Source organism: Hetaerina americana, unplaced genomic scaffold (assembly GCF_022747635.1).
Source record: "Hetaerina americana unplaced genomic scaffold, ioHetAmer1.1.p SCAF_5, whole genome shotgun sequence".
Taxonomy (NCBI): Eukaryota; Metazoa; Arthropoda; class Insecta; order Odonata; family Calopterygidae; genus Hetaerina; species Hetaerina americana.
This window is the reverse complement of record NW_027287095.1, coordinates 47,082,604-47,101,311: the sequence shown is the minus strand read 5'-3', so window position 1 is coordinate 47,101,311 and position 18,708 is coordinate 47,082,604. Positions and strand designations below refer to the sequence as shown.

Here is an 18,708-nt window from a genome sequence, read left to right as displayed (position 1 = left end):
AATAAATTGTCTGAATGCTTTCAGTAAAATAAACAGGCTCTTGAAAAATACGAAGACATAACCGAGATCGCTAGTTATCAATAAAACTGGAGTTGAAGACTTTTCAGAATCAAATGGAAATAGTCGAAAACTTTAAGATTATTTCAATATAGTTTAATTTAAATACTAGTTACCAGTTAAAAAAATACCTTTTGTGCCAAGTCTAAGATGGGTGAATTATGAATATGATTGTATTAACATAAAAATTCTCACCAGGAAAAATACAATTATAAAAATGCCCATATTAACAATAGAAATATTTCGTTAGATGAAATAAAGTGGTGTAAAAAAGTATAGGTATCTATCAAAAGTTTTTATGATTAAAATCCAAAGAATAGTTTAATAAATGAAAAAGAAACACTTTGTTCCAATCCACCAATTTGGTGGATTGGAACAAAGTGTTTCTTTTTCATTTATTAAAATGAACTTCCACAAAGTTGAGGCTGAAACTATTGAACTAATAGTTTAATATTTATATTTCGATCAAACCATGAATTTCAAAGGCATTGACAAAACATACCCTTGAATCATCATGTCTAATAGCCAGGCTGAGAAAATAGTATATCTTTATTTTTCTTCTCCTTCCAACGCACAAGAAAGAACTAGGCAGGTGATTGATGGAATTCATCTCATGAGTAATAAAAAGTGACACTTCAAATTTTCTTGGTGGATTCACTATATCTGCACGACCGCAACACCACATTAGTTATAAGAGATGATGTTTTCGATATCTCTGTTTACCCTAAGATGTACGGCGAACGATACAAGGTAAAAAAATCCGAGCTGAGCCGAGCAAACACGTACGCTTCCGTAGGACCTCGTACCAACCAACACACCTGCGTCGTTTCACGGGACCCAACGCAAACAAAGTGACACGCACATGCGTCATTGGGGGAATATGAGTGGATGGGCGGAAAGGGGATTATTTTGGGCAAAAGGGACATCGAATGAATCAAGACAGTAGTAGGGTTTGGAAGGCTCAAAAGTGGGCGGACTGAGAAGAACCCCCAACATCACTACGAGAAAATGTGAGAGCTTTCGTAGAGGGAAGAAAGAGACTTACCCGATGAGGTATCGGTTGGGAAAGAAAGAGTTTGAGAGGACAGAGGATCCGGCGTAAGAAAGTTGGAGTTTACAGTTTGCCGGGGCGTACTTTTTGCAAAAAATAAAAGAATGTAAAACGCCGTGTCTTCCGTGATCATTTCACCAATTTTTACCAAACCTATTCCTGCCACTGGATATTAAGAAAAGAAAACTTTTAGACGATGGCTCCAAAATGAAAAACACTGATTAGGAAATCGCTAAAGAAAAATAAAACCTCTTTAAACTAATAGCTATTTTAAAACTTTAAATTAAACATGAGCCTTTTTTGTATACCTGTAGTATCCAGTCCTACCGCGAAGTACAGGTGACTCATATTTATACGATATTATTCTAAGATATTAAGTATTTAAAAACGATTATACGTGGAACAATATTGACATTTATTTTTGCGTTGGCCTATGCCTCTTTCACTTCTCAACAATCTAAAAGCGAAAATGTTGCAAGACGTTTTCAAAAAACGATGTAATGACACGGCATGTTAACATGTAACTTTAAAACCCCAATTGCGGTAAATACTGATATCAGCAGAAAAAATTAGGCATAAAAACAATATTCATTTTTAGTGGTGACATTTTACAGCCTTATGCATTAAAGCTACCGATTTTTCCGAAATAAAGTCCAAGGTTATTAATCGGTCCATCTTTTTGTTTACTTTACCTTTTTACTACTGGTTAAGTAAAATATAATCAAGGATTTGTATATATGTTATAGACTTCGATCAAAGAATTTTAGAAGCAAGGGTGATGTCTTTAATGAAGAACCATAGAGGGCCGTTAAGAGAGGATGAGACGGAGACCTACAAGACAGGATCGAAAGACGACTACGAGAATTCGCCTATCAACGCATCCTTCCTCTCTCATTCCCGGTGAGCAGGTTTAACTGAATCCTCCACTCGTGGAAGCCAGGCACTCAACAGCCCCAATACCATTCCACCGATTCTGGGCATGGGAATTTCGTGAGTGTGGGCAAGACTAAGGGCTTCGGGATCCATACGTAAGGAAGGTGACGGGGAAGGAGAATGGGGTGGAGTGGAAGAAGGAATGGCATGGGTCGTGTGTGTGTGTGTGTATATGTGTATATGTATATATATATATATATACATATACACATATATATATATATATACACATCGTTTTCTTTGGGCCTAAACAGAATTATATTAAATTTATTTGTTCAGTGCTATTTTAAGAACTCTCAGCTTAAAATAAGGATCTTAATATGGATGCTTGCAAAGTGAAATGGCGTTCATTTTCATCAAAATATCAGACTAAGAATTTATCTGATTTCGTAAGCACCCAAAGCCATATGGTGCAAAATTTTCCAACTACTGATGCATTTTCGATCAGAATGTAAACGATAAAATAAAATCCCAGAAGAGGATCCCTTTTGAACACACAAGTACACGTAATTTCCTGTTTTTACTTAATTCAAGCTATTTTTTATTTTATTAGGGAAATGAATGGTGGATCTTAGTCCTTTAAGATGAGGTTAATGGATTTTGTCTTCTAACAAGTTTCAAGATTCTGGGTCCTTTGGTTCAGAGTCACGTAAATTAAAATGTACCCGAGATAATCAAAAAGAAGGCTTTCAATTACTCTTCCCGCAATTTTGAAATCCATATGGCTCGTTTCGGCGTTACATCAAATTTATGACATTGACTCTGAGGCTATGAACAAGCAAAACCCTCCCCACACCCACCAAAGGCGTTAAAAGGAGCTCGTAAATTAGGACATCAACCTAGATATTCCATCGTCCCGCCCTCTGTGCACGTTTTCCCTCGTCTTATCGTTTCTTCCCGTTTCCCCCTACCCATCCCTCCGCACACTCCATCCTTCCCTTCAGTGTCTCTCATTTTCAACCTCTGGCCGCATTCTTAAAACCCATCTTCTTCCTCCCCCAAACCTCTATTGCCCCAACTCCACCCACCTCATTCTTCCCATTTTCTTCCCTCTGCTCTTCTAATTATTCATTTGTAAAGCGAGAACGGCGACACTGCGGCGAGAATAACAACTATTTCAGCATGAGGGAGTAATGAAGCCATTTGTCGCCGCTCTTCGCCCGTTGACAGCACCCCCTCTTCCCCCTCTTCCCCACCTTCCCACTCCCTCCCTTACCTCCAACCCCCATCTTCCCTCATCCTTCTATCCACCCCCTTTCCTCCTCATTCCACTCCCCACTTTCTCCCTCCCTCGCTGTCTCTCTCTCTCTCCCCCCCCCCCACGTCTCCGCTCTCTGCCCCATAAAGCAAACTCTGTGCCCTCCCCTGTCGTCGCCGCGAAATCTCCCGCTTTTCTCTTCTTCCCCCTCCTCATCCGCGGTCTCCATTCGCCCCCAACTCCAACCTCTCTTTCCCATCAACCCATTTTCCGGTCTCCTTGCGAGCTTTCCTTCCTTCCTTCCGTCGACCGGCACTGCCAAATTAGCGATACCTTTCCCCTTGGTAGCTTGGTCAACGCAGAGCTTGGTGGTATATGCATTTTTTATTTTTCTTTTTCTTTCACTCTTTCGTTAGGCGTGATCAGCATTTTTTGTCGGAAAATGGATCGGTGACGCTCCCGCTGCTTGACCAGTGAAATAAAATCACTATCCCAGATCGCTCAAGTGGATGACGCGCACACTATTTTACGTGGCAACAAATCGAAGGAATTTAATTGGTAAATTGCAAGTTAGAGATTTTTTAATAACTTATGTACATATTTTTTCCTCTTATTATTTTTAATACCTGTGCGCAAGTTTTTTTTTAATTTTCACATTTTGATTTAGTTGGCAATAATTAAATCATTTGCATTATTATTACGGTCACTATTACTTTTACCTAATTGCAGCACTTAAAACAGTCTAAATTCAGTCCGGGTCACTCATTGGCCCATCAAGATTGCTCGTTTTTATTATTGTGGCAATAGAAAAAAGTTGATACCACAACTTATTTTCTTTCAAACAGATATAATGAAAGAGTCATCATTTCAATACAATTAATTTATGAATTTATCTTTGAAACTAATCCTTGTTTCTAAGGTATTTTTCTATTAGATTAATTTTGCAGAGATAATTGTTTTTTAAGCATTTTAATAGCTCTTAATATGATTCGGTCCAGATTAACAGACCCAGGTCTGATAATATGGCCTGGAGTTGAAGTGATGTTCCACTATCAAAAATATTTAACAACATATCATTTAGATTAATATCTGCTTATCATAAAGTTAAGCAGATTCATAGATCAACCTATTAGGTATTATTTACATTTGAAATAGATAATTGCTTCACATGGATTATTATTGAAATGAAAACATTATTTGTTTTCTTTAGAAAAAAAAGAAAAATAAAGAAAACACAAAACGACAATTTTCGCATATTATCATCAACTAATTTCCATCGTATTTTCCGTAAACTATGGATTACTTATTGTTGTAAAATTGGTATTTACTTCATACTTTTATTTTGAGAAAGTATATCCTAAAAAAACGTATTGCGGTAGCCTGGTGGATAGTGTTGGGCTATTGACCGGAAATTTCGTCGGTACATATCGCAATGATTTTCATGAATGCCTTCACGTTAATCCTAATGTTATTTTAAGGTAACAGGTTTTTATGGAAATATAAAAATGGCACCTAATGGAAAACCAAATAAAATATGTGAATTTCACTTATGAGCTGTAACTTCACTAATCAAATTACCTTTCAAATTTTTTCCTGCAGCTCGGTATCTCAATATTGAAATCTTGAATGTAGTATAAAATACCTGAAACGTAACAAGCGAAGCAATCGTATCCTATTAGTCAGTAAAATATACTTTCAAACGCCTGCATAAATAGGATGAATAAAATGTATACAAGCAATTTGAAACCAATTTTTGGAGGTGACCCTGTGCTCCAGATTTGACAAATGACATCACTGTTTTTCTCCATGGGTCCAATTGGCATATTGTACAACTTTTGCCTTGCTGTGCATCAAACCAAGTGATATTTTGCGTCCGATTTTCCAAATCCTTTTCTTCAAATACACCCTTAATAAAAATTAAGGTTTAAAAAAAATTTATATTTATTTCAAGGGCATTTTTTTTAGTTTTTAACGCAGATGTCAAGGTTTTGCTAGCATAACTTGCCTCTCATTGCGCACTCAAATACGGAATTTTATTTAAGTAATTGAGACTCGTGCATTAAGATTTAATAGGAAATAGTTTAAAGCAAACTCTATCCTATCTGACAAGCAGCATGTAACTATGAATCACAAGCGAGCTTGTCGTGGAAGAGGGAATTTTGTAAGAAGAAAGGATGTACTGCATCGCCAAATTTGTTGTGAGGTGACAATGGGAGACAGCAGCTTATACGTGCAAGTACAAATTAGTATCCTAGTAAAGACACTATGTACATTTTGATTGGAAATAAGAAGAGATGCCTTTTTTAAAAATGAAAATGAATAATTGTACAATAAGCCCTTCCAAAATGTCATGAGCACTATTATTCAAGTCGCATGGTGAGAAAGGAGACTTAAAGATAGTAAATAACCACACTTCGTAATATAAAAGACAAATATAATAACCTCAACGTTTTTAATGTCAAAGCATCACCATTATGATGATAATATATCTGGTTTCTCTAGAACCTTGTTTAAAAAGGTCATGACGAATGTAGGAAGATGGTAGAGGTTTTTAAGATTACGGGTGAAAAGACTTTGGGGTGAGGGTGAGTTAATCACACACATAGACGACAGCAGTTTGAAGAGGATGTGAATTGGATAGAAAGTCAATATGCGCTCAGATATCTGGAATCAGTTTAGGGCAAGGGCAACGGTAGATTTTTCAGAGGGGGCAGATGTGAAGGTACAATAATATCAAGCAATCTACTGACAAAGGGCCTTTTCTCACTATGAGAAATTTGAAACATTATAAATAATCCAGCTTAGTACCACTGCCACATAAATGTAAAATGTATTTCATAGAAACTATTAGAGTGGGGAAATGCTCAAATATTTTACAAAGATAAACACTTTTTGACCCAAGTATTTAAAATATGTTAAATAATATAACAATCGTTTTTTACGTTTTCTGTCAGTATGCTCAATATAAAATGAATAAAACCTGGGTTGTATTATGTTTCAGTAGATACAACCCATCCATTTTTCTAAATCGTCACGCATAACCCTCGAGTATTCCATCAAAACAATATACCAGGAGATTAGAAAAGCCTGCATCGCACCTTCCTCCACGATTAGAAATATATTTCAATAAGGTAAGCGGTTTTATCAGGTGCTAAAATGGTCATTTCCTGCCTTTTAAGTTAAACGCTATTTACTTATGTTTCGGTTTTAGACGTTTTAGCATCGCCTGCAACAATCTCTTTTCCCGAAATAAGTTTTTTTCAACTTGTCAACAACCTTAGATATCCATAATTACACTGGCAAGACGCTTACTCATCATTTAGGCTTAGATCCAGAATACACGCAACCGTACGCACAATGTTTACGATACCTAAACTAAAAGGCTGTTCGAAACCATCTCTTTTTACCCTGTATTCCCCACTTATCTCTTTTGCCAAACCCCCAACACACGCATAACCCCTCACATAAGGATATCCCTCCTCTGTCCCTTCTTCTCATGCCCTCCTTCGTCCACATCCCTAAAAACCCTTTTCCCTCCACCTCACCATTCCCACCCGCTCCCCCCCTGCCTCGCCCCGCTAGCCCAAGCCTACCTTTTCGGCTCAGCGATCTGCGTAGACCGAAGCTTTCCATTTGGCTCAACATATGCTCCAGCGTTTCCTGCAGTCCCAACGGTGTGCAGCAACACATTTTTTCATAAATCTCACCTCCAATTTTTTACCCTCAGGTTGGGAAAGTAGACGGCCAGTTTCCTATAATTACACATATGCTGAGGGTTTTGAGGGAGGAGGGTTTTGAACCAGCACTTCACCAAACTCGGTGTTCCGACGGCGATTTCTATTTTCTTTGATGATTACTGAAAGGGTACCCTGAACGCTCTCATTGGGATGACACGGTTTGTGAATGTCAATCATCAATTGGTAATAATTTTTGAGTACGCGTTTACTTGTTATCAATTTGTGTAGCTCATAACGTAAATGAAATAAAAAAATTTAAATAAAAATTTTTTACAAATGAAATTTCTAGGCAATGCGTAAAACATCACAAAATTATCGATGAATTACATAATCGCTACTACGTCATATTTGACATAGGATCTGGAATGAAAAAGTTCAGAGTAAGATTGTAAGTAATTATTGAAGTAAGTCATGAATCCGGCAAGCAGTGTTAGTAGTTTTAGGGGAGAAGACCGACAGCTAAGGTCATTAAGGATGTATGGGGGAGGAGGAAAAGTGGAGAGAACCCCAGCGTCGGTATCCGTCTACTCCTAACGAAAGGTGTCCGAAGTTTAACGTCCCATCGGCGTACTCATTCGAAGTGCTCTCCACAAAGTGCCTCAAGTAGGGATCGGGATACCACTCAGGACCTCTCAGTAGGCAGCCAGTACGTTAGCCACCGCATCATCCCGAAATCGCAAAAGAGTATCTTGACCGGGAATTGAACCATAGGTCTTCAACTTAACAGGTCGATGCTCGTAATTGCTTGAGATATCGAGGAAACGTAATATACAAAGAAATATGCGGGGGTTTTATGCATTCAACTGCCTCGAATTTTCGTGCTCCTATTCCTTTTCCTTCTATCAAGTTCCATGCATATATAGCTTCTTCCTCCCACATTTTCCTAAACATTTCAATAGTTCCGCGGGAATGTTATCCAGCCCCACGGCCTTATTTAGTGTCATCTCCCTTAACGGCCTTTCTATCTCATTGTCTAGTATGCCTGGACCTAGGCTGTCTTCCTCTACGGCATATTCTTTTTCAATGTCTAACTTTGTTGGTCTAAGTTCTTTACTATACAGTTCTTCTATATACCCCTTCCATCTCTCTTGGATCATTCCTGCGTCAACTATTACCTTACCCGCCTTATCTCTAACTATTAGCATAGATCTTCCTTTCTTACTTCTCGATAACAATTTAAAGCGCACCGATTCCACCCTTCCACTGCAGACTTTCCATATCCTTGCACTGCGTCTTCCACCATGCTTCTTTTGCTGTATTTGTTGCCCGCCTCAATTTATTGTTCAATTCTTTGTACTTAATTTTGCCTAATTCTGTATTTACATTCTTCCATTTTCGCCGCTCATCCATCTTTGTAATCATCTCATCCGTGATCCATGGTTTCCTAGTCCTTTTAGCGTTGACGGTTCCAATAGTGTCTTTTGCGGATTTTGACACCCCTATCTTGAAACCTTCCCATTTTTCTTCGATAGTACTTAGCTGTTCACCATTCTCCATGATTTCCTCTACCGCCTGTTTGTACTCCTTCCTTATCAAACCATTCAATGCTTTTACATTTCATTTTCTAACTCGCCACCCCTGCCTTATCTTTTTGAAACGGACGCTACATTTCATAACAACTAAATTGTGGTCAGAGTCCGCATCCGCTCCCGGCAAGCTGTGCGAATTTATCACACTGTTCCCAAACCTGTGTCTAACCAGGATATAATCTAGCTGATACCTTTCTGAGTCACCTGGCATTTTCCATGTATACATGCGTCTTTTGTGGTGTTTAAATATATATATATATATATATATATATATATATATATATATATATATATATATATATATATATATTCGAAATAGCTCTTCGGGAACGCAAAAATATATAAAGACAGTGATATAGATTTTTAAAATATAGAAACACAAAGAAAGGACACTCAATACGACCAACCTAAAAAAGACACAAGACATTTTTTCCGAAATTTTCTTAGGTCGGAAACTTTTCAGACCACCCTCGTAGTTTTGACTTTTCGACATCTCGGCCGTCATTATCAGAATGCCGTTCTCGGGGAAGAGTGGAGAGGACGTATCCCGGAAGGGTGAGGGAAGTAGAGTTAAATGGCCTTTAGGAAAGGACAAGGGGATGAGAGGGGATACGTAGGCGGATATTGGATGTATCCAGCGGGCTTGATTCAGACCAGGAGGTTTAAGTGACTGGAGCAACCAGATATGTGCCATCTCGCGGGTTTTGACCTCTATGCTACTTTTATAAAAAGTGTCATGTAGCTGGTCCATGTATTTCTGTTGGGGGAGGGTGTAGTTGCAAATACAGAGGCCACGGACCGAGAGTTAGAAGAGGATGGAGCGTTTGGTATGTGATGGGTGGCAGTTAATGAAATGAAGGTTTTTTTGGTTGTTGGTCCGTTCAGTGTGGACTGAGGTGCTAAACATATTTTTCTATAGGTGAGTGTCGATATCTAGGAAAATAATATTCGAATCAGATATGGATGAAGTGAAAGATACCGAGGAGTTGAGAGAGGAAATGAAGGAGGATAAATTTTCGCGTCCGTGGGACCAAAGGAGGAGAATATCATCAATTTAGCGGGTCCAGAAGATTGTTTTAAGGGTTTGTTGGTGGAGATAGGTATGTTCAAGTTTTCCCATGAAAAGATTGGCGTATACAGGAGCCATACGCGTAACCATTGCAGTGCCTTTTATTTATAACTAGAACTTGTCGCTAAATTTGAAAGCATTTTTGGTTTGAGTTGGGTCAGTTGGATGAGGTAATTTGTGGATGGGGTGTGTGGTACGGCTCATAGGGAGAGGGAGCATTTGAGGCCAGGCCTTCTATCAGGGGTAAGGAGGTTTAGAAAGAGGTGACATCTATTTTGGCCATGAGAATCTTGTGTTTTGAGGAATTGGGATTGAGTGTAAACACTCTAGAAAGTGGTATGAGTCTTTGAGGCAGGGAAGAAGGCAGGGAAGTGGCTATGGGTTAAAGGTAGTGGCCTATCAATGCAGAGATTTGCTCAGTGGGTGAGTTGATGCTGGAGACAATGGGACGTCCAGGGTTATTGGTTTTGTGAATTTTTGGTAGCAAATAGAAATGAGGGGTCTTAGGATTAGGTGGAGAGAGAACGGATGCATCTTTGGGTAAGAGACCTTTGGGACTAAAACTGAATAGAGAAGAGAAAATATCCTTCTTATCTGAAGGTTTGAGTCATGGACTAGGGGGAATAGCAAGAAAGGTCGTTCAATTAGTGTAATGCCTCAGCATCGTAGCCTTTTTGCTTAGCACCACAACGGATGACCCTTTGTCCGCCATCGTGATTATTATTTTTTTTTTGACGCTAATTGCCTAAGAGCTTGTCTCTCAGGGGGCATAGGTTAACTGGTGGCTTTAAGGAATCTATAAATTTTTATCGGAAATCTTTGTCAGAAGGATATTGATAGACTTCCATTGGATGGTTGGATAGGAGTCATTTGGGTTCATTTTCTGAGGTTGTACGGAATCGGGTAGGTGCTGGTTTAATGGTGGAAGAGTTCGAAGTTCTTTAAATGAGTGCGCCTCTATTTCAGTGATTAAAACCCTTCCCTAATCTGCAAGTAGCATATACGTGAGAACCCGCAAGATGGTGCATATCTGGGTGCCCCAGACATTTAAACCTTCAGGGCTGAATCAAGCCCTCTGAATGCATCCAATAGCCGCCGTCTACGTATCCTCTCCCGCCCCCTTTTCCGTTTCCTATTGGTCCCTGACCTCTCCTCCCCTCAGTCCCAACTTGCCCTCTCCGCTCCTCCCCGATAAGGGCATTCTGATGATGACGGCCGGGGCAGTCGAAGTGCCAAAATTATAAACATGAATGTCCTTTCATTATGCTTCTATATTTAAAAAAACTATATCAGTGTATCAGCAAATAATGAGGATAAGGATATATTCTATATATATATATAAATATAATTATATATATATATATATATATATATATGTATATATATATATATATGGTTATATATATATATACACATACATATATATGTATACTATATATACATATATGTATATGTATATATACATATATATATATGTATATATAAATATAATTATATATATATATATATAACCATAAAAACCATGAACACAGTAATCAACCCGAAGGTCGGTTTAGTAGGTGATGGTCGAGTTTACCCAGTACTAAGCCCGACGGCGTGTGAAATTCACACATCAGGGTAGGGAGGCCACTTAATTTCCCTGTGCCGGTTATGGTTTCCCAGGAAGATCATACGTATAGCTGGGGTGAAGAGAGAGGCTTGAACGAAACGGGGCCCTAAATAATTCACTACTTGGACTATTGCGAACATTGACTTCAATGCTATTCTAATGAATGATTCAAGATAGATCGCGATGTAAAGTATTGATAGCAAAAATAATAATTCCAACATGTAAATTTTCGGATGCAACCACCTCAAGAATATTTTATTGTGATTGGAAGACCTTTGCTTGACGAGTCAATCTTAGTTCATGTTAATAGGTTATTCATCAATAATTCTTAATTCTTTAGCTTCATGCTTGATATAGAGTTATATATAAACACTAAACATTCGATACGGAATTAATGTAAAGAAATATCGTACGACAAAGCACAGAAAGAAAAAGAAAATATGATGTTTCTACTATTCCTAATTTCCATTCATTCTGACAGCAAAGGTTTTTTTGGAAACGTAAATACTCAAGCTAATTTTTTCTTCATTTGAAGGAGTCATTTTATTATTTGTTTTAGTTTCACAAACAGACCTTTAGCTTACTATGTTCAGCTATCTATTAGCAACATTGAAAATTAGATCTATATAGCAAAGAGCAACATTTATAGTTAGTAATTGGGATAATATCTCATATATTTTGTTAATTTGGAAAATATATGAGTTTGTTCATTGTTTGCTTATGCGTGATTTTTCTTTAAGATGCCAAGTGAAATTGGTATAATAATCAATACCGGCATTACATATAAAACAAATAACACAATATGAACAGCAAATTTCCGACTCTAACCACTTATAATGATAAGATCAATATTTAAACACTAAAGACATTTCTTTCATAAATTGGTCTAAACTGGTTTTGCAGATGCAAAGTAGAGATAAAATATATTCACAATTGGCACCAGCACGCAAGAACACTTAAAGAGAAAATGTTTTTTTGTGCACAACGGTATCAAACAGATCCAACTTTGAAGGAAAGCTACTTGAAAATTTGGACCCATCAAGACTGTGGTATCCTTAACCCTCTCAGAATCCAATGCCATGTAGTAACAGGAAACCATGAGAAAAGATACAGGAAATAATATTTCTCGTAGTAAAAAAGTTTGAATGATTCAGATTTAAATACCGCTATTTACTTTCTCATCAGCTACAGCTACAGCTATATAAATATATTATATACTCCGGTATATACTCTGGTATATGGCAGCAAATAACTAGAAACTCAAACTTGCAAAGCCAATGTCAGAATACTTGTACATTGGAGAGATAATTTCTATTTTATTATATCGACTTTTACCACATAAACAATTATATAATTTTAACAATATATTCACGTGTATTTACAAAGAACGTAATAGAAGAAAAGATTCAGGTAAAAACAAAATAAATTTTCAGTGACAAGTTAAGGTTTAAAAAGTTCATTCCAATGACTGACGTTCCTACTTTCTTAATCAAAGAAATTTCACTGGTAAGTCAGAATAAATATTATCTTGACTATATGTTCAAGAATATTTCATCGTAAAAAAGGATCCAATATCATTCAATTTCTTCTGAAACCCTAACAGATATTAATTGAAGAGTGCTGTTAATGTTCTCCCGGAATATTGAATTTTTTTCAACCGACGCAGGAAATAACAATAACAATAGAATATTTATGCGATTTCCAAATGTTTCTAAAACTCTCCAACGGCCCTTCCTTGATAAATGATGTCACAATCTAATACGTCTGGTTCGTTTTATCCGAGCGGACAGGATCAAGCCGCTCTAGTAATATTCCTGAGAGGTTCCTTGTGAGTCAAAGGGATGAGGATCTTTTCCGCTAAATATAACACTCTAGGCCCATTATTTACAGCTCTAAGTGAAAGACGGTGACCAGGAAAGAAACTCACTCGAAATTTAAGGTTTCGGGACCGGAAGGGGAAAAAAAAGTTATTTCAAAACTCGACGCCGGCCCACAGGTTTCCTTTCTCTCTCTTTCTCCCTCCAAAAATGCAAAGATTACAAGAAGTTTGAAAAGAAAAACTTTGTGAAAGTTAGTCCATTTGGCCGAGGAAAAATATTGTTTCAAACTCGCCCTTCACTGAAAAGACGTTATGAAAGCCGGACAAACTCAATTCACTTAACCATCATTTCTCCGATCTCTATTCTCTCTCGATACACTCGCTGTTCCTCGGTTCTCATACTATTCTCGTAATCATTATCATTCTATTTTTCAACTTCCCTCAAATATTTAGGCAATACCTCGATCCTACTCTTCCTCTTCACAAACCTACCCCAACCAAGTCTCCTCTTTTGACCCCTGAGCAAGACAAGAACGACTACATCGCGACTCTCTTCATGACACTGGAATGCAAATCACGTAACCCCGATTACGCTCTCGTGAACGAATAATACAGTTTTGATGCAACGCAGCCACCTAGCGCAGATGACATCAATCGACTTTTGTGCCGACGAATGTCTTTCCCACTGAATGACATCAAAGCAATGTAAACAAGAGACTTTTTTTAGAATTCATGTAAAATTAACATTAAGAAGAAAATGGCAGGTTATTTCAAAATTAAAAGCATGAATGAAATAACTATTGAAAAAGCAATACCATAATTTAGCAATCAACGAAAACATTTTTTGTATTACCGAGGATACACGGTCAAGAAAAAATAAAAATCTACTGCCCTATTACGTTAATAATGAAATGAAAAGCTTTCAACTTACGGAGTATCAATTTTATAGTTATTCATTAATGATCAGATGGTACTTTTACATCAGGATCATAGTTAGTCAATAGACGAGAGAAATTTGATTGTAACTGAAACCTGTGACACGTTTTTATTCCTGCTCGCAGATATGATTAAAAGGCAGTGCAATTATGACTCAAACTTTACGTAATTCTGAATAATTTTTGTTTCCATGAAAAAATTTAATATTTTATAAATGAATTTTTAGTCACCCAAAGAAGCATATTAAAAAATTAAACCAATAATCAATTCTACATTTAGTTGGTTTTTTTCATCTGTAATGAAATACTGTTGCATATAGCCAAGATGTTAAGGCGTTTAAAAATGAATTAAGTAACTGTATAAAAGAACTTTTTATCTTGAGCGCGATAAATATACTCCCGCCAGACCATCCCTTCTCCGTATTGCAAAGCAAACATTTTTTTCATGAAAACGGCGATGTGGAACTTAAACACAGTCTTTACCTAAGCGAATTAAGAATGGAATCGGCTTAATACGAAAAGAAAGTAAGTTACGCTCACAGAGGTAAAATAAATTAAGAGTTGATTAAAGAGGGAGTTAAAACGAGCCCTTCAACAACTTCAAGTAACGAGTCGATGGAAGTTCTAAAGAAGCTGTGCGGTGCCAAACTTTATTCTGCTGATTTTTGAAAAACGGTAATTTCTACTCCATTTCTATGATCTTTATATATACACAAACTAAATACCAATATTTGAAATGTGAGGTACTCCATTTTTACTCAACCTAAATACTTATTCACCATGAAGCCGTAGACGATTTAACGCTTACGTTAAAGCTCTCTACAAAACTTTATCCATAGTTAATTGGTACGAGCAAAATAATCCTCAAGTAATTAAGAACTTACACACCAAAGAAATGCACTGCGTTTTCAGGAGTTCATAAAGTGGTGCTCATTATTTTTAAGGGAATAAAAACTTCTTGAGTGGATCAAACATTGAAGATGATCCATTTAATTTGCTGGAGCCAAATAGGAAAACCTGATGGTCATTTTAGTTTTCGGAAACATGTGTCGTCAAGCGTTACATTAGGTTAAAAATAAGATCTCATATTTAACGATTAATCAATTCGGGCAGCATCACGAAGCAATTCTCCCAAAAGCAACGTTTAATTTAAACTAGAAAATAAATTTTCATCTGAGCTTCTATTTCAATACAAAGCGTTTAATATTTTGATTTTCTTCGTATAGTGAGAAAATCTGTCCACATCTAGTTGCCTCTTCAAAATGTCTGCTTTTAATCACCAAAAATTATAACTTAACATTTCCGCAAATTTACTGAATCACATAATCAAGTATCCATGCCGAATTTGCTGCAAGTTTAACTTCCTTAAGGATTTGCTCCGATTTCGGATTGATTAGGGAAGTCTTCTTGTAAAACGTCAGTCTTTATCAATATAAGCTTGGTTTTAATCGTTCCTTCCAAAAATTACTTAAATAAATTAAGTTAATTGTTGACCACATGTTGGTTTCTTATGAGTTTATGAATGAACAATCCTACTATTCAAAAATATATTATAACGATATAAAATAGAATTTCGTTTGTTGTAAGAAGTACACGCTAATATTTTCATAAATCTGCAAATAAGACAAAAAAATGTTCATTATAAGTTACACTGTGCTATACACTTTATTCAACTTTGAGTTTGAGGTAAAAAGTGATGCTGAAATCTTTGAATCAAATAACTGAAACATACCATCACTTATTAAGCTGGTTTGATCATGAAGAAGAAATCATTTACACAATAATTATCTATATTGTTAAAATAAACTCATATAAATGGAATATAACTCTAAATAAAACATTTCTATATTTCGTACAAAATGAAAAAAATTGGGAGTAGAATAAATTTTTCCTTTAAATGAAAATTTATTTCTCTGTGAGCCGATAAATCTGGGAAAATGAAATATTTTTGGTATTTCCATCATTACTTTGCAACTAAGATTATATCACTACTGGGGAATTGGGATAACAAAATGAAGAATTGAATTAAATGTATCAAATTCTAGTAGGCAAATAGCTGTTTTTTCCTTTGAGTTCGTTATCTCTAGCTATATTCACTGAAGGGCATCCTTATATTATGACGAGATTAAAACGTTTGGAACGGTTCAATCGCCAACACTTTTTATTCCATACAGACAGACACATGCTTCTTTTTGCTATCTACGATGAAGCTTTACACGTTCAAAATTCTTTCGATCTCTTTTCAGAAAAGTCCCTACATTTTTCCCGAAATCAGGAAATACAATTTTTTTTGTTAATAATTCAGTTAAATCGCGTTGCCACATTTCTTTCAAACAAGTAAACATAATTGCGTTCCATTCGCTTTGATTAGTAGCATAAGCAGCAATAGGATCCCTCGGGAATCGATATGATTTTACAGATTCAGGAAATAACATAGGACGGGTACAAAAACAAACATAATGAAATAAAATACCAAATGAATCAATGACGAAGGGAATAAAACTAGAATTAGAGGAGTAACTTGACAATTAGAATAAATCCAATTATTCATAGGTTAAACTATCTATCACGTACCAATTCTTGTTAGTTTATATTTTTAACAACGTCTATATGAACTCATAGGCTATACATATTTGCTTCTTATCCCAACTAATATCAATAAAAATATGAATATTGACGACACTGCAACGTACGATGATAGCATCTTATGAATATCAGGCAAATCATTGGATTTAAAAAATCTAAGGATTCTTAGTCAAATTTTTTATGAATCGAGGCGTAATAAAAAAAATAAAATCCCAGCATGTTTTCCACAATGGCGATTCTTCAACTATCATTTCGTAAGCATTAGTTTCCGTAAAAAAGCGGATGAGATAAAACAAGGGAATTAAATGGGATTAATAAGTAATGCATCATACTGAAATGAACAGTGATGACTTTATTTCATCAAGATATTTTCTTCCTGTTCAAGACTTTCGGGATATGATCACTCGGGTCCGTTCGCCAAGAAAAAAAATATCTATGATATATGACCGTTGGCGTAATTAGAGGAATCTTCAAAGTTTACGTCAATTCACTGATAAGCTTTGTCATGCTGGGGGTAAAATGTTCAAAGGACATTTCAGTAATTTTTCCCCTTATCAGAAAATGTGTGCGATGCTGTGGGCGGGAGGGGGAAGTGGAGAAAGGGTGGTAAAGGGGGTCTGTGGGTAGGTGGGGAGTAGGGTGGGGGGAGTAAATAATGTCCTTACCGCCCCAGGTGGTGGTGGCCAGAAGAACGATCACTCTGATGATGGCCGTGGTGATGCGGGAGCTGGCCATTGTGGCGCCCCTCGCGGTCATCCCTTCAACCCCTAAAACCGTCAAACTACTCGTTGAGCACTGTTTTCCCTTCCTCCCTCCCTGCGACACTCCGACACACTCGCGCGACAATAGTGGAACCCTCCTCTAGAGACACTTTTCATTGACGGTGAGAGCGAGAGAAGGGAGGGGAGATGGAGGATGCGGTGCTCAAAAACGTTTAGTCAGTTGTTACTCCTCCCCTCCCGTGGATTCCACAGGTATATGGGAACAAACAAGGAAAAGACGAACCTATCTCTTCCCTTCGAATTACTCCGGGACAACTTTATGTATTCCTGGAAGGCGAAATAAAGTTCAAGGTTAACGTCGCAAACACACTGCGCAAAAAACTTGAAGCTTTAATCTTCTCCTCAAACGGTCACCTAATCGAAATGTTCTCTCGTTCAACCACCAGCGTGAGTTCTGCTAGTCCCAGAAACTCTCGAAGCATGAAAGAGCTTCTTCACCTTGATCCACACCCCGCTTGATATCGTGGGAATTGCACTGATAAAAAAAATTTGAATATTGGTTTTAAAAGTCAATGTGTGTCAAAAGTGTTGCAGATATGTAAAATCGTCCATCAAGGGGCAGTCTTCTTTCACTTTCTCCTCTCCTATCTTTTCTGCGAAAGTCTTGACGTGGTTGCGGTGATATCAAGACGGCTGCTGGGATGATATGCTCTCGGTCTTCCCTTTCATCGTCTGCCGAGTGCGGGCCCGCGAACTGAATAGGCGAGACTAGAAGGATTCCCGGAAAATATCCGTCTTTACCTCAATCCCGACCAGCACACTCGAGTCGAGCTGATCGACGCAGGGGATCTAAAAACACTCGGGCGAGAACGGGAAGGGATCGGAGTCAAAGAGCCGTCGTCGCCTACGCCGTCACCGCGGCCTCGACCTCTCGCATGACCCGGGGGCGTCGAGCGGAGGAGCGTCGCGGGTGGCGATGCGTCGTTCGTCGGCGGAGGAGGAGAACAGTCGCTGGCAATGATGCCGGCCCGAGTCGGTGTGCGGCGGCGTTTGGTGAGCATCGGTCGACCTCTCGCTGCGGGCAGAGCAGGCACACTGAGGGGCGGCGCAGTGGGGCGGGAGGGAGGGAAGTGGTACCCGTAGAAGGGAGGAGGAAGGAGGGGAGGAGGCCGGGTGGTGGGGAGGAACGGCGTCAGGGGCGTGCGGGGCACCGGTGTGGAGTGGGGAGGTTTTGTTGGGAGTAGAAGGAGAGGGGAAGGGTGAGTGTGGAAGGAGGGGTAAGAGTACGGGAGGTGGGAAGAATCGTGTGCTCCCCAAGCCTCCCTCTCTCTCTCCTCCCCAAACCCCTGCGACCCGCACCCCTTCTCCCGTTCCAGAGAAACCACGCCAGGCGCCCTACTTCCCTACTTCCCCTCTACCTCACCCCCCTCCCACACAAAACCCTAGCCTTTCCTCCGCCCCAC

General features: G+C 38.1%; 1 protein-coding gene across 1 annotated transcript in view; it reads right to left on the bottom strand.

The window, feature by feature from the left end:
• LOC139693664 (uncharacterized) overlaps positions 1–18,327 on the bottom strand; it is a 52,059-nt gene extending 33,732 nt beyond the window's left edge. The window contains exon 1 of the mRNA XM_071591902.1: positions 17,189–18,327. Within this exon, the coding sequence (XP_071448003.1) occupies positions 17,189–17,279 (91 nt within the window). The 5' untranslated portion in view covers positions 17,280–18,327. The remainder of the gene's footprint in view (positions 1–17,188) is intronic.
• Positions 18,328–18,708: the final 381 nt, after the last annotated feature.